This window comes from Amblyomma maculatum, chromosome 1, assembly GCF_055883805.1.
Source record: "Amblyomma maculatum isolate TAMU_Amacu chromosome 1, ASM5588380v1, whole genome shotgun sequence".
NCBI lineage: Eukaryota > Metazoa > Arthropoda > Arachnida > Ixodida > Ixodidae > Amblyomma > Amblyomma maculatum.
In genome coordinates this window covers 238497576-238516652 of record NC_139344.1, presented here as the reverse complement: position 1 = coordinate 238516652, position 19077 = coordinate 238497576, and the positions used below count along the sequence as shown (strand labels likewise).

The 19077-nt window shown below is 44.0% G+C and overlaps 1 protein-coding gene across 1 annotated transcript in view; it reads right to left on the bottom strand.

The window, feature by feature from the left end:
• Positions 1 to 19077, bottom strand: part of LOC146205999 (vesicle-fusing ATPase 1-like) — a 67324-nt gene that overhangs the window by 22395 nt on the left and 25852 nt on the right. Inside the window, exons 6-16 of the mRNA XM_084590637.1 lie at positions 11405 to 11492; positions 11037 to 11094; positions 6251 to 6309; positions 4079 to 4167; positions 3823 to 3965; positions 3333 to 3532; positions 3179 to 3253; positions 2745 to 3098; positions 2250 to 2345; positions 2030 to 2186; positions 161 to 294 (exon numbers count right to left, since the gene is read on the bottom strand). Of these exons, the coding sequence (XP_084446763.1) occupies positions 161 to 294; positions 2030 to 2186; positions 2250 to 2345; positions 2745 to 3098; positions 3179 to 3253; positions 3333 to 3532; positions 3823 to 3965; positions 4079 to 4167; positions 6251 to 6309; positions 11037 to 11094; positions 11405 to 11492 (1453 nt within the window). The remainder of the gene's footprint in view (positions 1 to 160; positions 295 to 2029; positions 2187 to 2249; positions 2346 to 2744; positions 3099 to 3178; positions 3254 to 3332; positions 3533 to 3822; positions 3966 to 4078; positions 4168 to 6250; positions 6310 to 11036; positions 11095 to 11404; positions 11493 to 19077) is intronic.

Sequence of the window (19077 nt, the reverse complement as noted above, 5' to 3'; positions counted from 1 at the left end):
GTAGAATAAACAAAGGTGACTGTAATAGGTTATATAACTATATATATATAACTATATATATATATATATATATATATATATATATATATATATATATATATATATATATATATACCACTGAAATATATATTATATTTCAGTGGTATGCAAGATGGATTACCTTTTTGATGATCTGACATTTAGCAGTCTCAGTGTAGCCGACCATTGCATCAGGACTGCAAAGCTTTATAAACGGAAATTCTGAGCGTAGAGCAATTTTGGCTGCCAGTGCAGTCTTGCCAGAATTCGGAGCCCCTGAAGAAGAATATAACATTATTACAAAGCCATCAACAGATCAAGCTGCATTTCTTTTTTTAATACCACCACTTCATATCTCTCCTAGAACGTATGAGATTTCCATTAATGCCATTGCAGTAATCTCCCCATTGCACCTACTTAATATTTTTCACACCTATCAAGAGACAAGATATAAGAACTGCCGGCACTATGACTTCCAGACAATCTGTGAAACACTGAGGAAGTAAATAGTGTCGAAATACACCACACACATGCAGCCTCTCCAGGCACGAGCAACACAAGAACCAGACCCAGGCGTTTTATGTGCACAAAGCCTGACTTTGGGTCTCGGGAACAAGGTAGGCCACTTAATTTTGTGCTTTGTCCTTTGTATCAGTCATGATCAATTGGTGATACAGATGCCAGGCAACTGAAAGATCTAGCTCTAAGACTACAAGCAGACAAGTTCGAAATGAAAGGCCAGGTAAGTTTGGCACATAGTTTAAAACTTTGCCAATGTTATCATAATAAAAGCAAATCAAACTTCAGACTGGATCAACACAGTACTGCCCAATTACAAGGTGCAAGCAGTAAGTGAATTATATAAATTTCTAACATGCTACAGACAATTCTTTAGATAATCACCAAAGCAGAGCAAAGGCAAAAATATGCACAAAGGATCTTGCACTAGACATACACTACTGCTCCACTGGCAGTTTTGTTGGAAATTTATATTTTAAAATGGCAAAGGAAGAAGGCAAGAAAAAACAGTGGTGACATGCTGAATTCAAACTTCTTTTCTCTGCTGGAAGGCTCGTTGTCATTGGAAGGTTCATCATGTCATTAGGAGTTAATATGCCACATGCCATGAATGTGGCCTAGTGTCATACAAGTTCATTTTCGCTGAAATAAACATTAAATAGCTTGCTTCTTGCTCTTGCGATTCGTTATTAGTACGACTCATGCTGGGTTTGTCCGTTTGCTAAAATGTTAGCAAAAGACAGACCATGTAATCAGAACTACCACTGTACTAACAGCCCTGCTAGTAACCTGTGAGGTTAGCACTAACAAACATGGTGCACAAACTAAACAAGATATGCAAACAAGATTGGGTCTCGATTCCCACTCTTTATTGCAACACACCTGGCTTTATTATCTTACAATGACCGTCACTAAAGTGGTATTCACACAGGTGCTGCAATTCCTTTCTTAGCGAGGGCGACTGTGCCGACGTCACGCCTTCGAGAGGCTGCTGGGCATCGCAGCTTCCTGTTTTTCGCCGCTGGCCGCCATCCCAGGGGTGGGGGGGTCCTCTCAGCCGGCCCACACAAATGCTCCCAGAGTCCCCAAGAGAGAAAAATAAGCTCGCAGCAGGGTGCGAGCAGATAAGATTTTCCTCACCCGGGCCTTTTGTATTAGACTTTCCTTCAGCAGGCACCATTCCCTTTCAGACTAGTTTATTTTATCTTGTGTACACTTTTTTTCATTAAAATTTTGTTTCCCTAACTGGCAAAGAAAAGTTAGTGGGTCAGAAACGGCTGTCTTGTGTACTTCTCAGTTCCTGTTCTGCTGCGTGCACCTTGAAACAGTAGACGTCTCTCTTCGGCGACTGTTCATCGCTCGTGTGAATGTGAGAGTTCGGGAGCGGGGTAGAGTTTGCCCGGCCCATGACATCATGCACCTCCTTTCCACATCCAACCTCGCCGGAATCCCCTGTGTGAATACGGCTTAAGTAGTAGCATTCAGTTCTTACCTTCAAGCAGTATTGTGACCAGTCCTCTGGACTCCGGAGAACGGGCCTGCTGTATGAACAAGTCACCATCTTCCAGTATTGCACTGATCTGGGGTCCCCAAGTAGTAACACCTTTGGATACCAGCTGCTCAATTTCTTCCGTACTTGTTCCAAATGCCTGAAATGCCATTCAGCAGTTAGGACAATAAAGAACTAATACCTTCCCTTACTTGACTCTTACCGGCTTCACATCATTCTCCAATGCATTCATGAAGTCTGCTCGGGTAACAAGCAGCTTCTCGGCAGCCTCGGGGTCAAGTTCAACTTTACTTCCTGCCTGGATGAAAGAAATGATATCATCAGAACTCAGACTGTCAACCATCCAGTCTGTAAAAGAAATATTCTGGCAGCAGGTATACTTTAACAGATAGCATTAAGCAGGCAATTGGTGACAGATGAGCTACCATGTCTAAGTAAGCGCAAGTGGGAAGGCGATTAATTTCTACTTGCTATTCTTTAAGACATGCATAAAACTGAGGCTGATGGATTATCTATCTACATACTGCCCCTAGGCACAAACTGTTCCACTAATAAATAGACAGTAATGCATGAAATCAACACAAATAGGTTTGCCTATTGGTCATGCTATGCAACCACAATCCAGCAGTAAAACAGAAACAAACAGGAAAGATACACGGTCACAGGTAGACCTCAGAGGCAACTATGCTAGTCTCACCTTGATAAGGCGGTTCATGGCAGTTGACTGTGCTGCTCGTACCAAGCCTTCGAGCTCAGCTCCTGAAAAGTTCTTGGTGAGGAGGGCCAGCTCAGCCAGGTCCACATCGGGAGCCATTTTGCGGTGGTTGCGCATCTGTGCTGTGTGAATGTTTAGAATTTGGAGACGACCTGCCTCATCAGGCAGTCCAATCTCCATCTGCACTTCAAGTCGACCCGGTCTGGTGAGTGCTTCATCAATCATGTCTCGCCGGTTAGTCATGCCAATCACCAATATGTTGTTCAGTGATTCCACACCATCAATTTTAGACAGCAACTGGTTTACCACTGTGTCGTGGACACCCGTATTGCCTGCCTGCACACAGACATGACATCCATGCAGCAAATATCTCTGCGGGTTGATAGCAACATTAACCGCAATTTAACCAAGCTTACCACAGAGCCTCTTTGCTTGCATATTGCATCGATTTCATCAAAAATTATGATATGCAGGCCACTGTTGATACCCAACTGGAAAGAAAAAGTGCAATACAGACGGCGGTATAATGTGAAACAACGAGCTTATTATGAGGAAAGTCAGATAAGGCACCTTCTTTTCTTCCTCTTCAGCATCCTCAAAGAGGCGGCGGATGTTTGCTTCAGACTCACCAACATACTTGTTCAAGATCTGTGGCCCATTAACTATCTTTGGTTCTCGTCCATTGAGCATCTTGCCAATCTGACGAGCCATCAAAGTCTTCCCTGTACCAGGTGGCCCATACAGAAGAATGCCACGCACATGCTTCAGATCTGGAAACAAGCACAATATTTGACTGTGAGCTGTACTACAGAATGCAAAAAACATGAATTCTGCCTTAAAAGAGCTCAAACAGATTTGGTCAATCCGAAAACTGCAGAAATTAAGAAAAGTCGTGTAACTTCAGATTGGGTGAAGAAAAAACGCACTTATTCTGCATCCTTGCCAGTCCTATTACAGCTGAGAGCCACTTAAATATGTGAATCTTTGCAACTTCAGAGCGATTAGTTCCCTTATTACCATCAGCACTACTAATGACATACATATCCCTTCTTGAACTTACCAAGCTGTTCAATAACTTCAGGTGGGAACACTCTCGATGCAAATGCCCTTCTGAATATAGCACTGAACTCTTTGTCCAGCCCTCCAATGCCCATCTTATTGAAATCCCAGTCTGGGTTGATGATCGACTGACGAACAATTTTTCTGGCAATAAGAGAAAAGGAAGCAGTAACCAAAAGGTTAAATGATGATAGAAGAAACAGGTATGCTACAATTAATATAAAGAATGACACGTTAATGCATGTAAGCACTTTTACCCTTTAGCGTGACCTGTAAGGCTCAACGTGGAGCCTTCAGCCTTTTCAAAAACAACTGCAGCATCCGGCAACAGCAACCCAATCTGTGTCTGAAAAAAAAAAGAAAAGAAAAAAATGAAGGCATGATGCATTTTGGCTTAAGAGCAGGCAGAGAGATGCATAAATAAAGTGCATGTTTTACAAAATGAACACATTTTGGCCTGGTCACAAAATGGAAGGGCTCTGTGCGAGTACATTTATGCTTTGCACAGCTATGGTTGCTTCATTTAACTCATTTTCCACATGCTTAAAACCCTTATATAACCCCTTTGAGACTTGCAAGGGGAGGCTGGATATATGACAAACTACAGGCTCATAAATCAACAAAGCATTAAGATTGTACCACATCACATTAAACTGGAACATATTGTTTTCTCTCAATAATCTGTGTCTGCCATACTGTAAATAGTAGTGGTAGTAGTAGTAGTAAAAGACTTTACTGAGGCGCAACACTTGGGCGCCTAATACATCAATGGCCTGCTGGACTAGCAGGCGCTGTTCTTCTTCATCCTCAGCACCAAGCCAGTCCACCCTGGTCCAGATAGTATGGGAGGAGGTGGGAAAGAATCCCGATTGCAATGCAACCAGATATGAAAATAGGCAGTGTGAAAGGTTGGCATAAGGGGAAGGTCAGTTGGGGCATGATGGATCACGACAGAATTTGTAGAGATATAGCCGTGCAGGGGTTATGAGTGTATTCAACTGTATTTGCCGAAGGATATAAGCCTCCCGAACAGAAAGATTAGGATGAGGGTCGGGGTAGAGCTTGCGGTCTAAGCGAGCAGCATTGTAATATTCGCTGATGGTGGCGCGAAGAAACAGTCTTGACCCGCCCTCCAAAAATCTTGGCCAGGGGATGAATGGTGCAAGGTTACGAGCTTCACGGGTGAGCTGGTTCGCCAGCTCATTGCCGTCAATCCCCAAGTGTCCAGGGAACCATCGGAGGAGGACGAGGCAGGGCTGCAGCGCAACAAGTGCAACCTCGAGCTCCATGGACAGATGATGTGTTAGACTTTTAGATTGAATGGCACAGATAGCAGCCTGAGAGTCGGTGTATATAATATACTGAGGCACAGGTGGGAGAGAATGGAAACTTTGAATGGCATGAATGATGGAGAGGACCTCAAGCGAGATAATATCCGGAGGGTGGAGAAAGGGGCCGCTAGTGTGTGTGACAGGGGTAGATAGACGAGGATGAAAGAGGGCCTGGCTTCGAAATCCGCGAGGAGCCACATAAGAGACATCCGTGTAAGCGACTCAATGGGTATTGAAGGGCGGACTACGATGAGAGGCAGCAGCATGTCGGCGGCCAGCATGCAGGACCGGCGACATATTGGCTGGAAGAGGAAGTAAACGGAGGTTTGTGGCCTCTGGAGAGGAAGGAGTTGGCAGAGGGACTGACTGGATGGGGGAAATGTTAGCATGGTTTAGAAGCCAGCGTCGATGAACTGTGCCGGACAGGCAAGCTATCTGTCGGTCATGGTGAAGGGAAAGGAGACTGCGAAGAGGATGAAAAAGCCCGGTGGCATAAAGCTTATCAGTGGAAGTGGTTATGGGAAGACAAAGAGCAGCTTTATAAAGGCCATGAAGAGCTGTTGCAAGTGTGTCTAGCTGGCCCTGGGTGAATAAAAGATATGGTATAAAGTAAAGGAATTTGTTAAGAGCCAGCGTCTGAGCCAGTCGACAGGCGTGAGCTTCCCTCAGGCCAGAGGACCGTCTTACAACTCAGCAAAGTAAATGGGTGACGGACTGACAGGTAGCAACAGCCGCATGGAGAGCCCGGACATTTTTGGCGGCATGCAGAGGCATGCCAAGAACGCGGAATTGAGAAACTTTGGGGATTGGGGAGCTGTCCAAGGTAAGGGATATCAGTGAGTTGTGAGCTTGTTGATAAGCAGAGTGAGTCAAAAGTAGGAGTTCAGACTAATGCACATAATAAACTGACAAGGACAGAAAGAAACGAACTCATAAGGTCCTTTTGCCCATAGTGTAAAAAGGTTGTAAATCAAATTAACCAGTGGCCAATTTATTTACATCGAGCACGTAAACAGAAAAAATTGAAGAAAAGCTTACTTTTTTACCTTTTTGGGTGTTTAACAACCATGCATATTAAATGTAGCCTTTACAACTTACAGTCTTGGGTTTTGACAGAGGCTTTGAAGTGTCACCCCTCAGGTAATCCAAGCTTGCAACTGCATTCAGAAAACAATGACCAAATAATTGTTGTGGTCTTTAGTCAAGCCAGTTTTTCTGGCCAAGCAGAAATGCAGGGCTAGGGAAATACATATGAGTGGTTCAAATAAATTAATAGCGAAATTACTTAACATGAAAATAAGCATACACCATGAAACATTTTGCTCATTGAAGCATTTATGAAATATGCTTTATGGTTGTTGTTACCTAGCATCAAAGTACATCTAGTAAAAGCATTCACACAGCATCCTGAATTATGCACCGTGGAATCACACAGCTTGTGACCCCCGACACATTCAACACCAGCTCCAATATACACGCAGCAGTGCAGCCAGGCTTACTGATCTATATATCTGTACACATCTTTTTATGGTCTATAGGTCGTGTAATCATGAACAATCAGTGCCGCCCCTTTTTTTTCTCTGTTTTCGCTGTTTCCTTCTGTACACATCCTTTTATGGTCTATAGGTCGTGTAATGATGAACAATCAGTGCCGCCCCTTTTTTTTTCTCTGTTTTCGCTGTTTCCTTCTAAGGGAAGATAACTAGAATCTTTAAGCAACAACATAAAACAGCTCTACTTCATCCAAAATTCAAAATGTGCTTCACAGTGGTTTCTCGGGTAATCTATCTCTTGCCTCTTGCATAACAATTGCTGGACTATCCATTCGTTTCTTTCAGCATGGTGTAAAACAGTGCAAAATGCAGCAGACACAAAAGGAAGCAGACACTACACGTGATAACCTACGAGTGTTTCAGCAGGTGTGTCGTCGTCTTCCTTATTTTGCACCATTTTTCACGATTACGAATTAGCTCCGAAAAAGCCTAAACTTCTGCTTTGCTTGATTCTTTCACCAAGAGTCACATGACAGATCAGTGATTTCAATTAACCTGCAAATAATCAACCGTTAAAAAATTTGCCTGAATACTTAGCACTGCAGCTAAGCAACTACAATTAGCTAAAGAAGAGTACACAATGCTTTGAAGCAAAAAATGCTTAACAAGGAATTTATAGCGTGTATTCACCAGTAAATGCCTTTCATTTGCTGCACAGAGCAAGTTGGAATAATCTGGATAAACCATGCCTTTTGAAAATAAATTACCGAGTACAAAGTTTCGTATAAATCACCAAAGAGCTTGTGCAGAGCTGAACACCAGCTGTCAATAGGCAGCACCAAACAATGTTACTGGGGAAATGTTTACATGGTGACATACAGCTGTAAATAAGTCCTGTAAGCTCAAATAAGATTTTCAGAAATACATTTCCAAACCTTTAGCATATAGGCATTACTTTTCGTTTTTTGATTGCATGAATTTCGGGTTTTTAAGTATATTTTTCTGACACAATGAGGTTCATATCAAAGATTCTACTGTATCTAACTCCAGGCCCTAGATACTCCACACCTCACAGATTCTTCAGAAACTGTGTACCTTGCATTATATGCCTTCTTGTTGCAAAATGATGAGCAATAAGCCTTAGAGCATTCTCGGAGAGATTTGTGAACAAAAATTAGCAGACGACTAGACACCCCCTCCGTCCAGACCGATTTGCGATAGCATGCCAGAAAAACACACATTCATAGCTACAAACAATACCGTGGCTTCCTTACATACCAATCCCTGCCAGTCAATGGAAGGAACATTATGAAGGCAATGACAGAGTGTAAGAGACTGGCAGTTTTACTTGCAAGGATGCAGGAAGTTTGTGATAAAGATGAGCACATCCAGATTACAGAGCAAGAGACGCAGAACGTTTGGGGTTGCAGCAATGGCAGAGTGGTGTCAAGCACCAGCCAGCAGAACTAATCTGTTCATCCTGGTGTGGATTCAAATCCGGCTTTCAACTGAGAAGTTTTTTAAAATTTAATCTCCTCTGCAAGGTGTGACAAGAGTCAATGCTCTGCACCCCGATCAGCTCCTTATATGCTATACCATAAAAATGCCAGTGATTCATAAACATGCTCTTCCATACAGCTCATCACACTGCATGATAAGGAGCTTACCACATAGTCCCACTAAGATACTAATGGTACAGCTTTAGTCGGAAATGTAAAGTCCACAGGGTTTGCTTCTGAGCAGTGTAACAGATTTCTAGAACCCTTAGAAGTTCTAAGTGTCGTAGGGATGAGCACAAGAGTCCCCTCACATGTTCAAGAGATATGAAGTAGTAATGATGCAAACTTGGCTAGACTGCATGACCCAGGAGCAAATTCAATGGGCTGTATATTTTAACAAAGGCTGTACACGGTCCTAGCCAGGAAGAAATTGCAATGCTAACAAAAAAATGCCTCTTGACCTTGGAGATGCCATTTGTTGAATAGACACGAGTATAATTACACTGCGGCCCCATACGCCACTCAGCCTAACCAGGATAAATATCGATACTATCTGTGAACTATCACAGAGCGGAACTAATTACCTGACGAAATGTTTCAAAGTAAAGAAATTTGGAAAATATCTTTGCTAATATTTTGTAATGTTCCAAATGCCCTGCAGTTTTGTATTCTGTCTAACCAGCATGTTTTTAAGTTTTATTCTTGAAATTGACTCGGCGTTGCTCGTACTGTTTTATTTAATTTTTGGACATCCTGCTTGAACCATAATGAGGTCTGCGGTGTCATGTAAATAAATAAATAAATATTGTCATTCTAAAAATTAGGAAGGGTAAAAAAAGCCCAAGAAATCAGCAAAAACATAGGCTTCGGGCAGCATGTCCTAGCACAAAAACAAAAAAAAAAAAAAAAAAACAAAGCCCAGAAAGGACACAAAAAGTGGGATTTATCTGAAACTAATCCTCTCTACGTGTAGAACCATCAAAGAGCATGCTGTGGATATATGTACATACAAACCTAACAACTATTCAAAAAAAAAGTAAAAATGCATAACAGCTCAATCTAGCAACTCTCACGAATAATCCCTCCCTTCTGCAAGTAGCTTGCATCAATATAAAATACTATAAGGGCAATTTGGTCCGACTAGCACAGCGTGCAAAATATAATTGTGCTCCTACACTCCTCTGCTGCCCTCTACAATAGGAGCAGGGTTCCTCAATCATCTAGTGGGCACCATTACTAATTGGCCTAGATAGTGCTTACCTTTAGCAGTGCTGCAAACTACTTGTTGAATGGACTAAAAAATCCAGCTCTCATTGAGCACATTTACTAGCCATTGTCATGAGACAGTGTTACCTATATGTTGGAATTATTTTGTAGTGGTAAAAACACGGACACAAAGAACACGAAACACAAGGGACACCCGCTAGACTGCAACTAGTTTTTACTGTACAAATACATGATATATATACATGACAGTCATTAAGCACACGCAGGTGCCTCGTCATTCACACATGGTCTCACCATCCACCCCCCACACACACACACATTCCCCACCCTCTTTCCTTTGTGTCCGTGTTTTTACCATTACAAAATGATTCCAACAAGAAATTACCAACTAGCCCAACTTGAAGTTTTACCTATATGCTGTCACTTCCTCACACATTGCTACTAGCGGTCGCAAGGCCTGCATACCGAAATGCCAACTTTGTTTTTGCCATTATTGTGCACAATGCACAACACAACAGAGTATTTGACAATGACGTTATACTCCTTAAGCAATCTTAACCCTTTGGCTGTCGGGCGTTTCTGGCCGTGACGCACCCCCAGTGTCGGCTTGGTTTCAGGGAACGAGTATATTGATTTATTTTTTATTATGATTGCTATACAAATAACATAGTCATCGGAATATGCGCATTTCAGTGTTCTGCAGGTATTGTTAATTAACATCATCATCATCAGCCTGATTATAAATTAGATAAATGAGGATAATATAAGAAAAAAACTTCGATACTTCTTGAGAGTCCTATTCTGAGCTTGGCTCGTATTTATAATGAAAAGAGCCATCGCTCCAGTCCGCAGTCGGTCTCGCGCAGACAGCCATCCGAAAGTAACCACACGCACGGAAGGCGCACATCCAGTGGCCCCCACAACGGAGAGAAATGGCATGTTGTGAAACCAAGATTACGGAGGGAGGTAGAAAGAGGCTAAAGCAACCTCCTTTGCTGCTGCTAGTCGCAAGCAAGGGCACGGCAAGCGAGAGCGAAAGCAGCGATCGAGTCATGTGTCGGCCTATTGGAGAGGCAACGGCGCGAGCCCCTGAACGTGACGAGTCATAGCAGACATGCCAACAGAATAAAAATAAAAACCTGCGGCAGATGGCAGAACAACCCTTGAACCCGTAACCGCTGGCACGCATCGCGAAACACATGTGCCGCATGATCGCTTAGCGCGATAGAGTAGCGTGCGGAGCGACCGCGCCCCTCAGCAAAGAAGGTGGCAGGGGTGGACGCAGTCACTTTATTCTCTTCAGTATATACATACCAACACAATGCGGGGCGAAATTAAGAACTTGTAGAAAGACATTACAGATGGCGCAGCCTGCCTAAGTATGCCAGCTTCGTGCTCGGGCGCGAAGTTTTGAACGCACGATAGAGAATGTACCGGTACGTCGGTGACACTGTGGAGGGAAACCGCGAAAATGTACCGGTACGTTCGTGGCAGCGAAAGGGTTAAGAATATAGGATGCTGCACCTCATCACAGCAGCCTCAAAAGACACTGCATTCTCCAGTTTGAAACTTGTGTGGCTTTTTTCTTTGACTATATTAAGCTGAAAAGGCACCTGCCAGCTGCAATAAAGAACAAGTGTTATATTACAGGTCACCAGTACTTACCTTCCATTTCTTTTACCACAAGCTTCAAAAGCTTCTTATCAGCAAACTGGTATGCCAGCTGCAATTAAACAACAACAAGTTATGATATGCATTATCAGTACACATGAGCTCCCTCTGCACTAAAATCATACCCAAAACAAATTCACAAATCAACTGTTGACTAAATCCTGTTCAACAATTAGCAGTAGGCATACACTAGAGGAGAACATTTCAGACTTTCGCTCTGGGAGTGCTAATGTCAGTCACAAAATGAGGATTACGTGTATAGCAGCTGCCAAGACAAGAAAGTAATGTTGGAATCTGAAATTAGTATTCACTTTTATACTAAATTTATCCAGCTACATTAATGAAACCATAAATGCACTTACTATTTGGCCAACTGTAAAAGCCTGCTTTGGAAACTGCTGCACAAAGTCCGTGGACATCTTGTCAGTGTCATATGGATCCTTTGTAATGCTGTTGGGATTGAGACTTAATTAAGAGACTTCACAATTCCTTTGAATGTTGCCACAAACACTCCTACACATCACATGTCTTCGTGTCAGACCAATGTGTTAGAGAATATGGTCGACCCCGAATATATTGAGACCGAATATATCAAAATATTGTTTATATCGAACTCTCAGTATAAGCCCTTGAAACCCACACAAAAGTATAGGAGTGTTGTTCGCATTCATCGAACTCCTGCCCAGCAGAACACTGAATGCCACGCCGTGTCCCAGCAAGGGGCGCTTCTCCTAATAGTACCCCCATGACCGCTTTCACACACTGAGCCAGGTCTGCTAGTCAGCTTTGGACACCTGCAGGCCGTGTAGATGCTATGCTATAAAACCACTTGACGATGTAAACATCGAGTATGAATGGAAGTAGCGCTCGGTCAGGTTTGCTCATTTTCAATGAGACGCTGCTTTCATGCAAAGAAGCCGAGTTCTGTCCAGTGGCTATTATTATCAGCTATTATTGAATTTATACTGTAGAAGAAAAAAAATTAGACCTCTGATGACAAGCGGTGGCTTTACCTAAAGCAGCATCCACAAATGTTTTGATGTCTACCCCAACGGCCCGTGCGCCACGCTGCGAGAGACTGGAAGCGCGAGGAGCACAAGCTTCAACGCTCCAGTCTGTCCCTACCAACTATTCGAAGCATACGCTCATTTAAGGTGGCTGTGCTAGTGCACCTCTCTTTTGGCACCAGGCGCGAGCTAATGCTTCAGCTGAATGCCTTATCTGCGGTGAGCGGTGGCTGCTGGTGAGCCAACGGGCAGCACATCGCTGCAGGAAACACGCCTTTAGCATGATGCACCATATACATGCGTCACGAGTTATAGAGCAGCTCATCTGTTGGTATGTTTCTTATATTGAATTGTTCATATACCGTACTATTTTGCTATCTCCTTTAAGTTCCATATATCCGGGATGAACTATTCCAAGGTGGAACACAATTCAGAAAAGTATAAATAACTACAGTAGACTCTTTATAAATTGAACTCAAAGGAGACTAACATTTTATCCGAAACATGTGGATTACAAAGTAAGCAGAGCCCCTTAATGCATATGATGTCGTCTTGAGGCTGAATAAATCGGGAATTCAAATTAAGCAAGCCGAAATCCGATTTCACTGAATCATACCTCTATCGGTGCAACCAGAAAGACTGAAAAGAAAAGCAGACTACAAAAAGAAAGCTGTGTAGCTTTTATTCCAGCTGTTTCATTACATTCAAGTGGGCATTAAAATAGTGTGGGCACTGCCCCCCAGAGCGCAGACGCAAAGTGCACCCGCTCATTGACTTTGGGTTTAAAAACTCCACGGCCATTTTTTCAGCTGATGTTGTCGCAGTGGCAAGATGGCCAGTTCTTGGCACCACACACTTTGCCTGTGGTACATGGAAAGGCGTGTGGTGTGCCTTCTTGTCTAGTGGGTAAAAGCTATGCTGCAGGAGGAGTGTGATAAGAGAGTGAATGACTACTTTGCTAGGCACTTTCCAAGGACTCAAAGCAAGTTGGAGTGCAAAAATAAAAAATATATATATATAGCAGTCGACGCAAGAGACCATCCTGGAAAAAGATGAGACTGTGAGCAAATAAAAAAAAAAACTATGCCATTTTCAAGTATATTAATGTGAGCTGATTCAATGCTCTTAGTTCTTAACTTACTTTGTACACAGTGAAATGAAAGCTGTATTAGTAATTATACTCTCTCTGGAAGGCTATTTGATGGATTGCATTCATGCAGCACATCTTTCGATACACCTAGCATGCCCAAATACCTTTTTTAGGGTGTGTTCAGATAAGAAAAAAAATTGAGGTCCCATGACCATTTTTTGTTTTCAATTAAATTTTTCTATGGAGTGGGAAAATGTCTTGACATAAAGGAATGAACCTTAGTTTTGCAAGATGTGCAGTAGATTTCTCGGGAAAAAATCGTATTTCACTAGAGGTGGAAAACACCGTTTTTGCCATTTAAAAAAGTTACAAGTTTGGAGCCTGGTTGCATACACACTAAACATTTCTGGTTAATTATTTTGTAATGAATAAATGTACGCAACTTTTACAAATAAAAACACTAAAAATAAAGCGTTTTGATGTAATATGTGTTTTGTTAAAAAATTGCAAACTTTGATTCAGAAGCAGTGTGCTTCCCAAAAGTCAATTTTCAGCCCTTTATTCTTGCATGATGCTCCTAAATTTTTGTGCTGAAACTTTTTGCCTGCAATATGGAGGTTATATTCTCTATTTCAAGCAAAAAATGTAGTTGTAAGACTAAAATTGTTGTCCATGGCACTTCCAACTATGCTGAGGTTCAAAAATGTCAAAAAACGAGCAAATTTAATTTGAATTAAAAAAAAAACATCTCAGTTTTTTTTTAATTTATCAGAATGATCCCACATGTCTCGTAATTATAATGCGCTGAAAAAGTGCTGCATTATATTGTTTGAAATTATAAAAATAAATACAAATTTAAGTTAGTTTTTATTCACTGGAATTTCTTAAAATTTGCTCGTCTTCTATTGTCTTCTATGAAACTTCAACCTAGAAAAGGCTAGGTATATTTCTACATATTCAGCGGTGTAGCTGTCTAGTGCAAATAAGACAAAAACTCATATTTGCTTTGAAAACTTGCATGACACTGGGGCATGTTTGACTCGCAGCATACCTTAGCTCGTAATTTTAGAGCTTGGACTTTTAGTGGTAGTCTATATACCGTATTTACTCGCATAATGATCGCACTCGCGTAATGATCGCACCCCTGAATTTTGAGGTCAAAATTCCATTTTTTAAATTCCCCGCGTAATGATCGCACCCCGAGCATGGAGCCGCCTGGTGGTTGATCTGCAGTCATCCCGCAGCGAATGCATTCCGACGAGTTCCCAACCTAGTCTAGTAACGTTGGAGTTCCCATGATTCCATGCTTTGCGGCGTTCACCATTTTGCAATTCGGTAGCGTCGTAGCGTGCTTTGTGTTTTTGTGCCAGTTTACGCCATTTCACCATGGGGCGGTATGCCAGTTACACCGCCGCGTTCAAGCTCAAGGCTGTCGACTATGCACTGGAGCATGGCAACCGCGCTGCTGGTAGGCATTTCGGCGTGGACGAAATGAGGATACGCTATTGGAAGAAGCAGCGTGAGAAGCTGATGGCTACTAACAAGACACGGCGGGCTTTCCGTGGACCCAAAACGGGCAAGTTCCCTCGTGTTGAGGAGGCGGTCCTAGAATATGTGAGGGACCTGCGCAAGGATGGTTGTGCAATGTCATTAGAAATGATACAGACGCAGGCGCGCACAACTGCCAGGAAGCTGGGAATCGCCGTAAAGGATTTCCGCGCTAGCTCCGGTTGGACGACTCGCTTTATGCGACGGGATGGACTTTCCCTGAGGCGGCGGACGTCGTTTTAGGGGTCACCTTGTGGACAGCGTGCGTGCCAAGCTGAAAGAGCTGCGCACGGACATTGCAGTCATTCCTGGCGGCCTGACTTCGCTGCTGCAGCCTCTCGACGTGTCTTTGAACAAACCGTTCAAGGACAACGTTCGACGACTTTATGCTGAGTGGATGGCGATGGGCCAGCATGATTTGACGCCGAGCGGAAAGATTAGAAGGCCATCCGTGGAGATGCTGTGCTCGTGGATCACAGAAGCGTGGAGCAGTATCCCCGACGAGGTAGTAGCTAAGAGTTTTAAGAAGACAGGCATATCTAACGCTTTGGATGGAACGGAAGATGACTTCCTGTGGGATTGTGAAGATGCTCCCAGCGACGACACTGCCGTTTCCGATGAGTCGTGCAGCAGTGATGGCGAGGATTCAGACTTTGATTAGAGTACTGACGAAAAAAAATAAATGGGCATTGTGCACTCCATGTGATGCTTAATGCGCGTGTTTATTGCGAAGGTAAGCCTTACTCAGCTTTTATTTTTGGTTGTAATCGAGATATATGTCCTAAGACGTCTGACCTGCAACTTGTTTGCGTTTTCGGTGCTCAAAAATTTTTTGTAGAAAATTTACCCCGCGTAATGATCGCACCCCGAAATTTGCGTCAGTATTTTAAAAAAAAAAGTGCGATCATTATGCGAGTAAATACGGTACGTATTCAAGACGCGTGTTGCTGCTCTCAAGGTATCTTTAATGAGATGCCGCTGCTCACGACTGCAGTCGCTCCGCAGGCGTATACGCGATGCGCAAAACGCCGACAACGCCGCCTGTCGCCAAAGCAGCAAAGCGTAGGCGGGCTCGGTCGGGCGCTGTTCATGTCAGCCTCAATGCGCGCGCGTCGTGTTTTCGTCTTTGGTTGTGGTTTAACAGATATAACGCCGCTGTCAACCTTTAGCGATGACCGGGAAGAATTGCTGCGTAGTTGGTTTTTCGAACAGACATAAAACCTTGCCAGGAACACGTTTGTACAAGTTTCCAGTGACGCTTCACGAGAGCGACGGCGGCCATGAATCGCGGTTTTTCGACACAGAAAGCAAGCAATCGCACGAATGACATTTGTTCCGGTTCATGTCATTTTTTCGACTCGCTGCTACACGACCAAAACTAATGCCATTTCCAAAGTATGCTAACTGCGATTGACATGCAAATGTTGGTGCGCCTTCCATATGTTGCAAAGATGACTGCGCTGTAAACGAAAGCAGCCTTTAAATTCACATTCATGTCTTGCATGCCTTATAACCAGCCTGTTGATTAGGACTATCAATTACGAAGGTAGTGGCAGTGTTAGCGGCATTTGTTTACAAAAGGGCACGAAGGTGTGCACGTCTGCGCTCAACTGCGAAACGTGTACGAGTTTCAACAACGTGTACACTTTGTGCACTAAAGCAAGTGTCAAGAGCAACACGTAAAATAGGCAGTATCTAGTGTACTGTCCGACGCCGCATTTATAGAACCTTCGAGTATCGCCATATGACGCAGCATACTACAACCCCGTTGACTCTCGTACGTTTTCGTCATATCGTTCACTCGGCGTATTAAGGCAGTCGAAAAATACCCGAGCTTGGCCTCATCAAGAAGGCATATGGCAAATTCGTAACACTTGCCATATCGGATACCGCGAGCTTACCGCAACGATGCTGCCCGCGAAATCGGCCGACGACGGCGCTCTGGCCGTGTGCTAGGCCCTAGTCGTCGCTATGCCTATTGCCTTACAGTAAACGGAAGGTGCAACTTCGGCGACGCCTTAGCAGCGGCGCTAGAGAACGAAATTGGATGAGCTGCGTCACACCGGCGGCAGCTGCTAAAAGCAGAAAATTGCTTGTATTGCAGTTCTCACTTCTTCCAAAATCTCGTTACATAACAGCGATCGTTAGTAAAGATAATTTTTTTTTATTCCTTCATCAAATTAGGCGCTTATTATTCAAGATCAATAGAGCATGCTTTTCTGAAGGTGGTGAAAGAAATTCGCCGTGTCGGCGACTCGGTGCCAACGGACCACGGCAGCAGGAGCGACCTGTTCCGCCCGCGCTGGGTGCGGTGGCTACAGGCTGGCTGGCAGCGATGGGTGCCAGTTTTTTTTTTCTATAGTATTCGGCATATTTCACAAACATGACTAGCTGCACTATTATAGGAGCACAGTACTATTTAATGCAGGTGGCACGTTTGTAGTTTATTTTGGGTGTATCTTCCTACAGAGTCTCTGGTGCCGAGATAACACATTTCCTCGTTGATCGCATTCGGATGAGTACCCCAAACCAATCACGAAATTTTATGAGGAGGCAAAGCAAATAATGAGCTCAGCAGGAATGAAACTGCGAAAGTGGAGTTCTAACAACGAACTCCTACAACAACAGTTCGATGCTGACGGTGTTGGAAATGACTGCGCTGACACTGCGACGACGACTTCAGCCATAGCAAGAGTGTTGGGGCTTGAGTGGGACAGAGGAAACGACGAGCTGAAGTATTCCCTGAAAACGGCGCTGGAGCTTCTTACTGTCAACAGGAACACTAAACGCTTCGTGCTCCAAGCCTCAGCGAGAATCTTCGATCCACTCGGTCTCCTGAGCCCAGTGACGATAACAGCGAAAATGCTGTTTCAAGAGCTTTGGGTACTTGGTTTAGATTGGGATGAGCCACTACCGCAAAGTGTGAGTGAGAAATGGGGAAACTGGATTGATTCAATGCATCACCTCAGTGATATTTCCATCTGTCGTCGGTATGATAACCAACCAAACAGCAAAACCGAACTTCACATATTCACTGACGCAAGCCCCCAAGCCTATGGAGCAGTTGCATACCTGAGATGGGAGAGCTACAAGAAAACAACGGTTTCCATTGTCGTGGCCAAAACTCGTGTGGCACCGCTCAAGACACTATCCCTACCACGGCTAGAGCTTCTCGGTGCCTTGATCGGCGCTCGAATGGTCACATACCTCAAGGAATCCTTAGCACTGAATATTGACAAGGTCACACTGTGGACAGATTCCATGATTGCTCTATATTGGGTGAAGGGATCAGCCGTTCAGTGGAAACCTTTTGTAGCCAACAGAGTCAGAGAGATCCAAGAGAAAACAAACCCAAGCGACTGGAGACACAGCCCAGGGATCAGCAACCCAGCAGACATCCTAACTCAGGGAATTTCTGCAGACGCGCTCAAGAGGTGTGAAAAATGATGGAAAGGGCCCAAATGGCTTGAAGGGTCCCCAACAACCTGACCTAACCCGCCGGCTGATATTTCGACCAAGAGAACCGACGAAGAAAGGAAGAGTAAAAAACTAGCGGTCAGCCATGTTTCAGTACAAGCACCTCTGCCGGTGATGGAAATTAAGCGCTTCAGCAATCTGAATCGCCTACAACGAGTCACAGCTTGGGTGCGGTGCTTTGTTCACAACTGTGATCGAAAAAAAAATCGACTTGAGAGCCCGCTCAGCGCACTCGAAATCCAACAGGCGCAGAAATGTTTGCTCCAGGAGGTTCAGCAAGAAGCTTTTGGCGACGTAAACAGCATTTTATACGAAGACTGTCACTTTCAAGGACCCTCAGAACTTAAGAGGTTTAAACGTGTTTCTGGATGACACCGGACTGTTGCGGCTGAAAGGGCGTCTACAGCACTCAAACCTCAGCTATGAGACTGCTCATCCAGTCGTTCTGCCTGCGTCTCACCCTTTCGTCAATCTCTTGATCCAGAGCACTCACAAACGACTGCTACATGCGGGATTCCTGGACACACTGACCCAACTGCGCGAAAGGTTTTGGATCATACGAGGCCGTCAGATCGTGAAAAAAGTCTTGGGCCGTTGTATGGTATGCAGAAAAATGGACCGCAAGAGTGCCACAGAGGCTGTAGCGTCACTGCCACACGACAGGGTGTCAGAATCAGTTCCCTTTTCAGTTACAGGTCTCGACTTTGCGGGGCCCGTTTTGACGAAGACAGAAGGCAAGATAAAAAAGTCTTATATCTTGCTCCTGACCTGCGCAGTGACCAGAGCAATACACCTAGAGATTGTGAGCGACCTCTCAACGAATAGCTTCCTCTTGGCGTTTCGCCGCTTCATAGCGTGACGCGGTATCTGCGGCACGGTGTACTCTGACAATGCAAAGACCTTTTATCGGGCT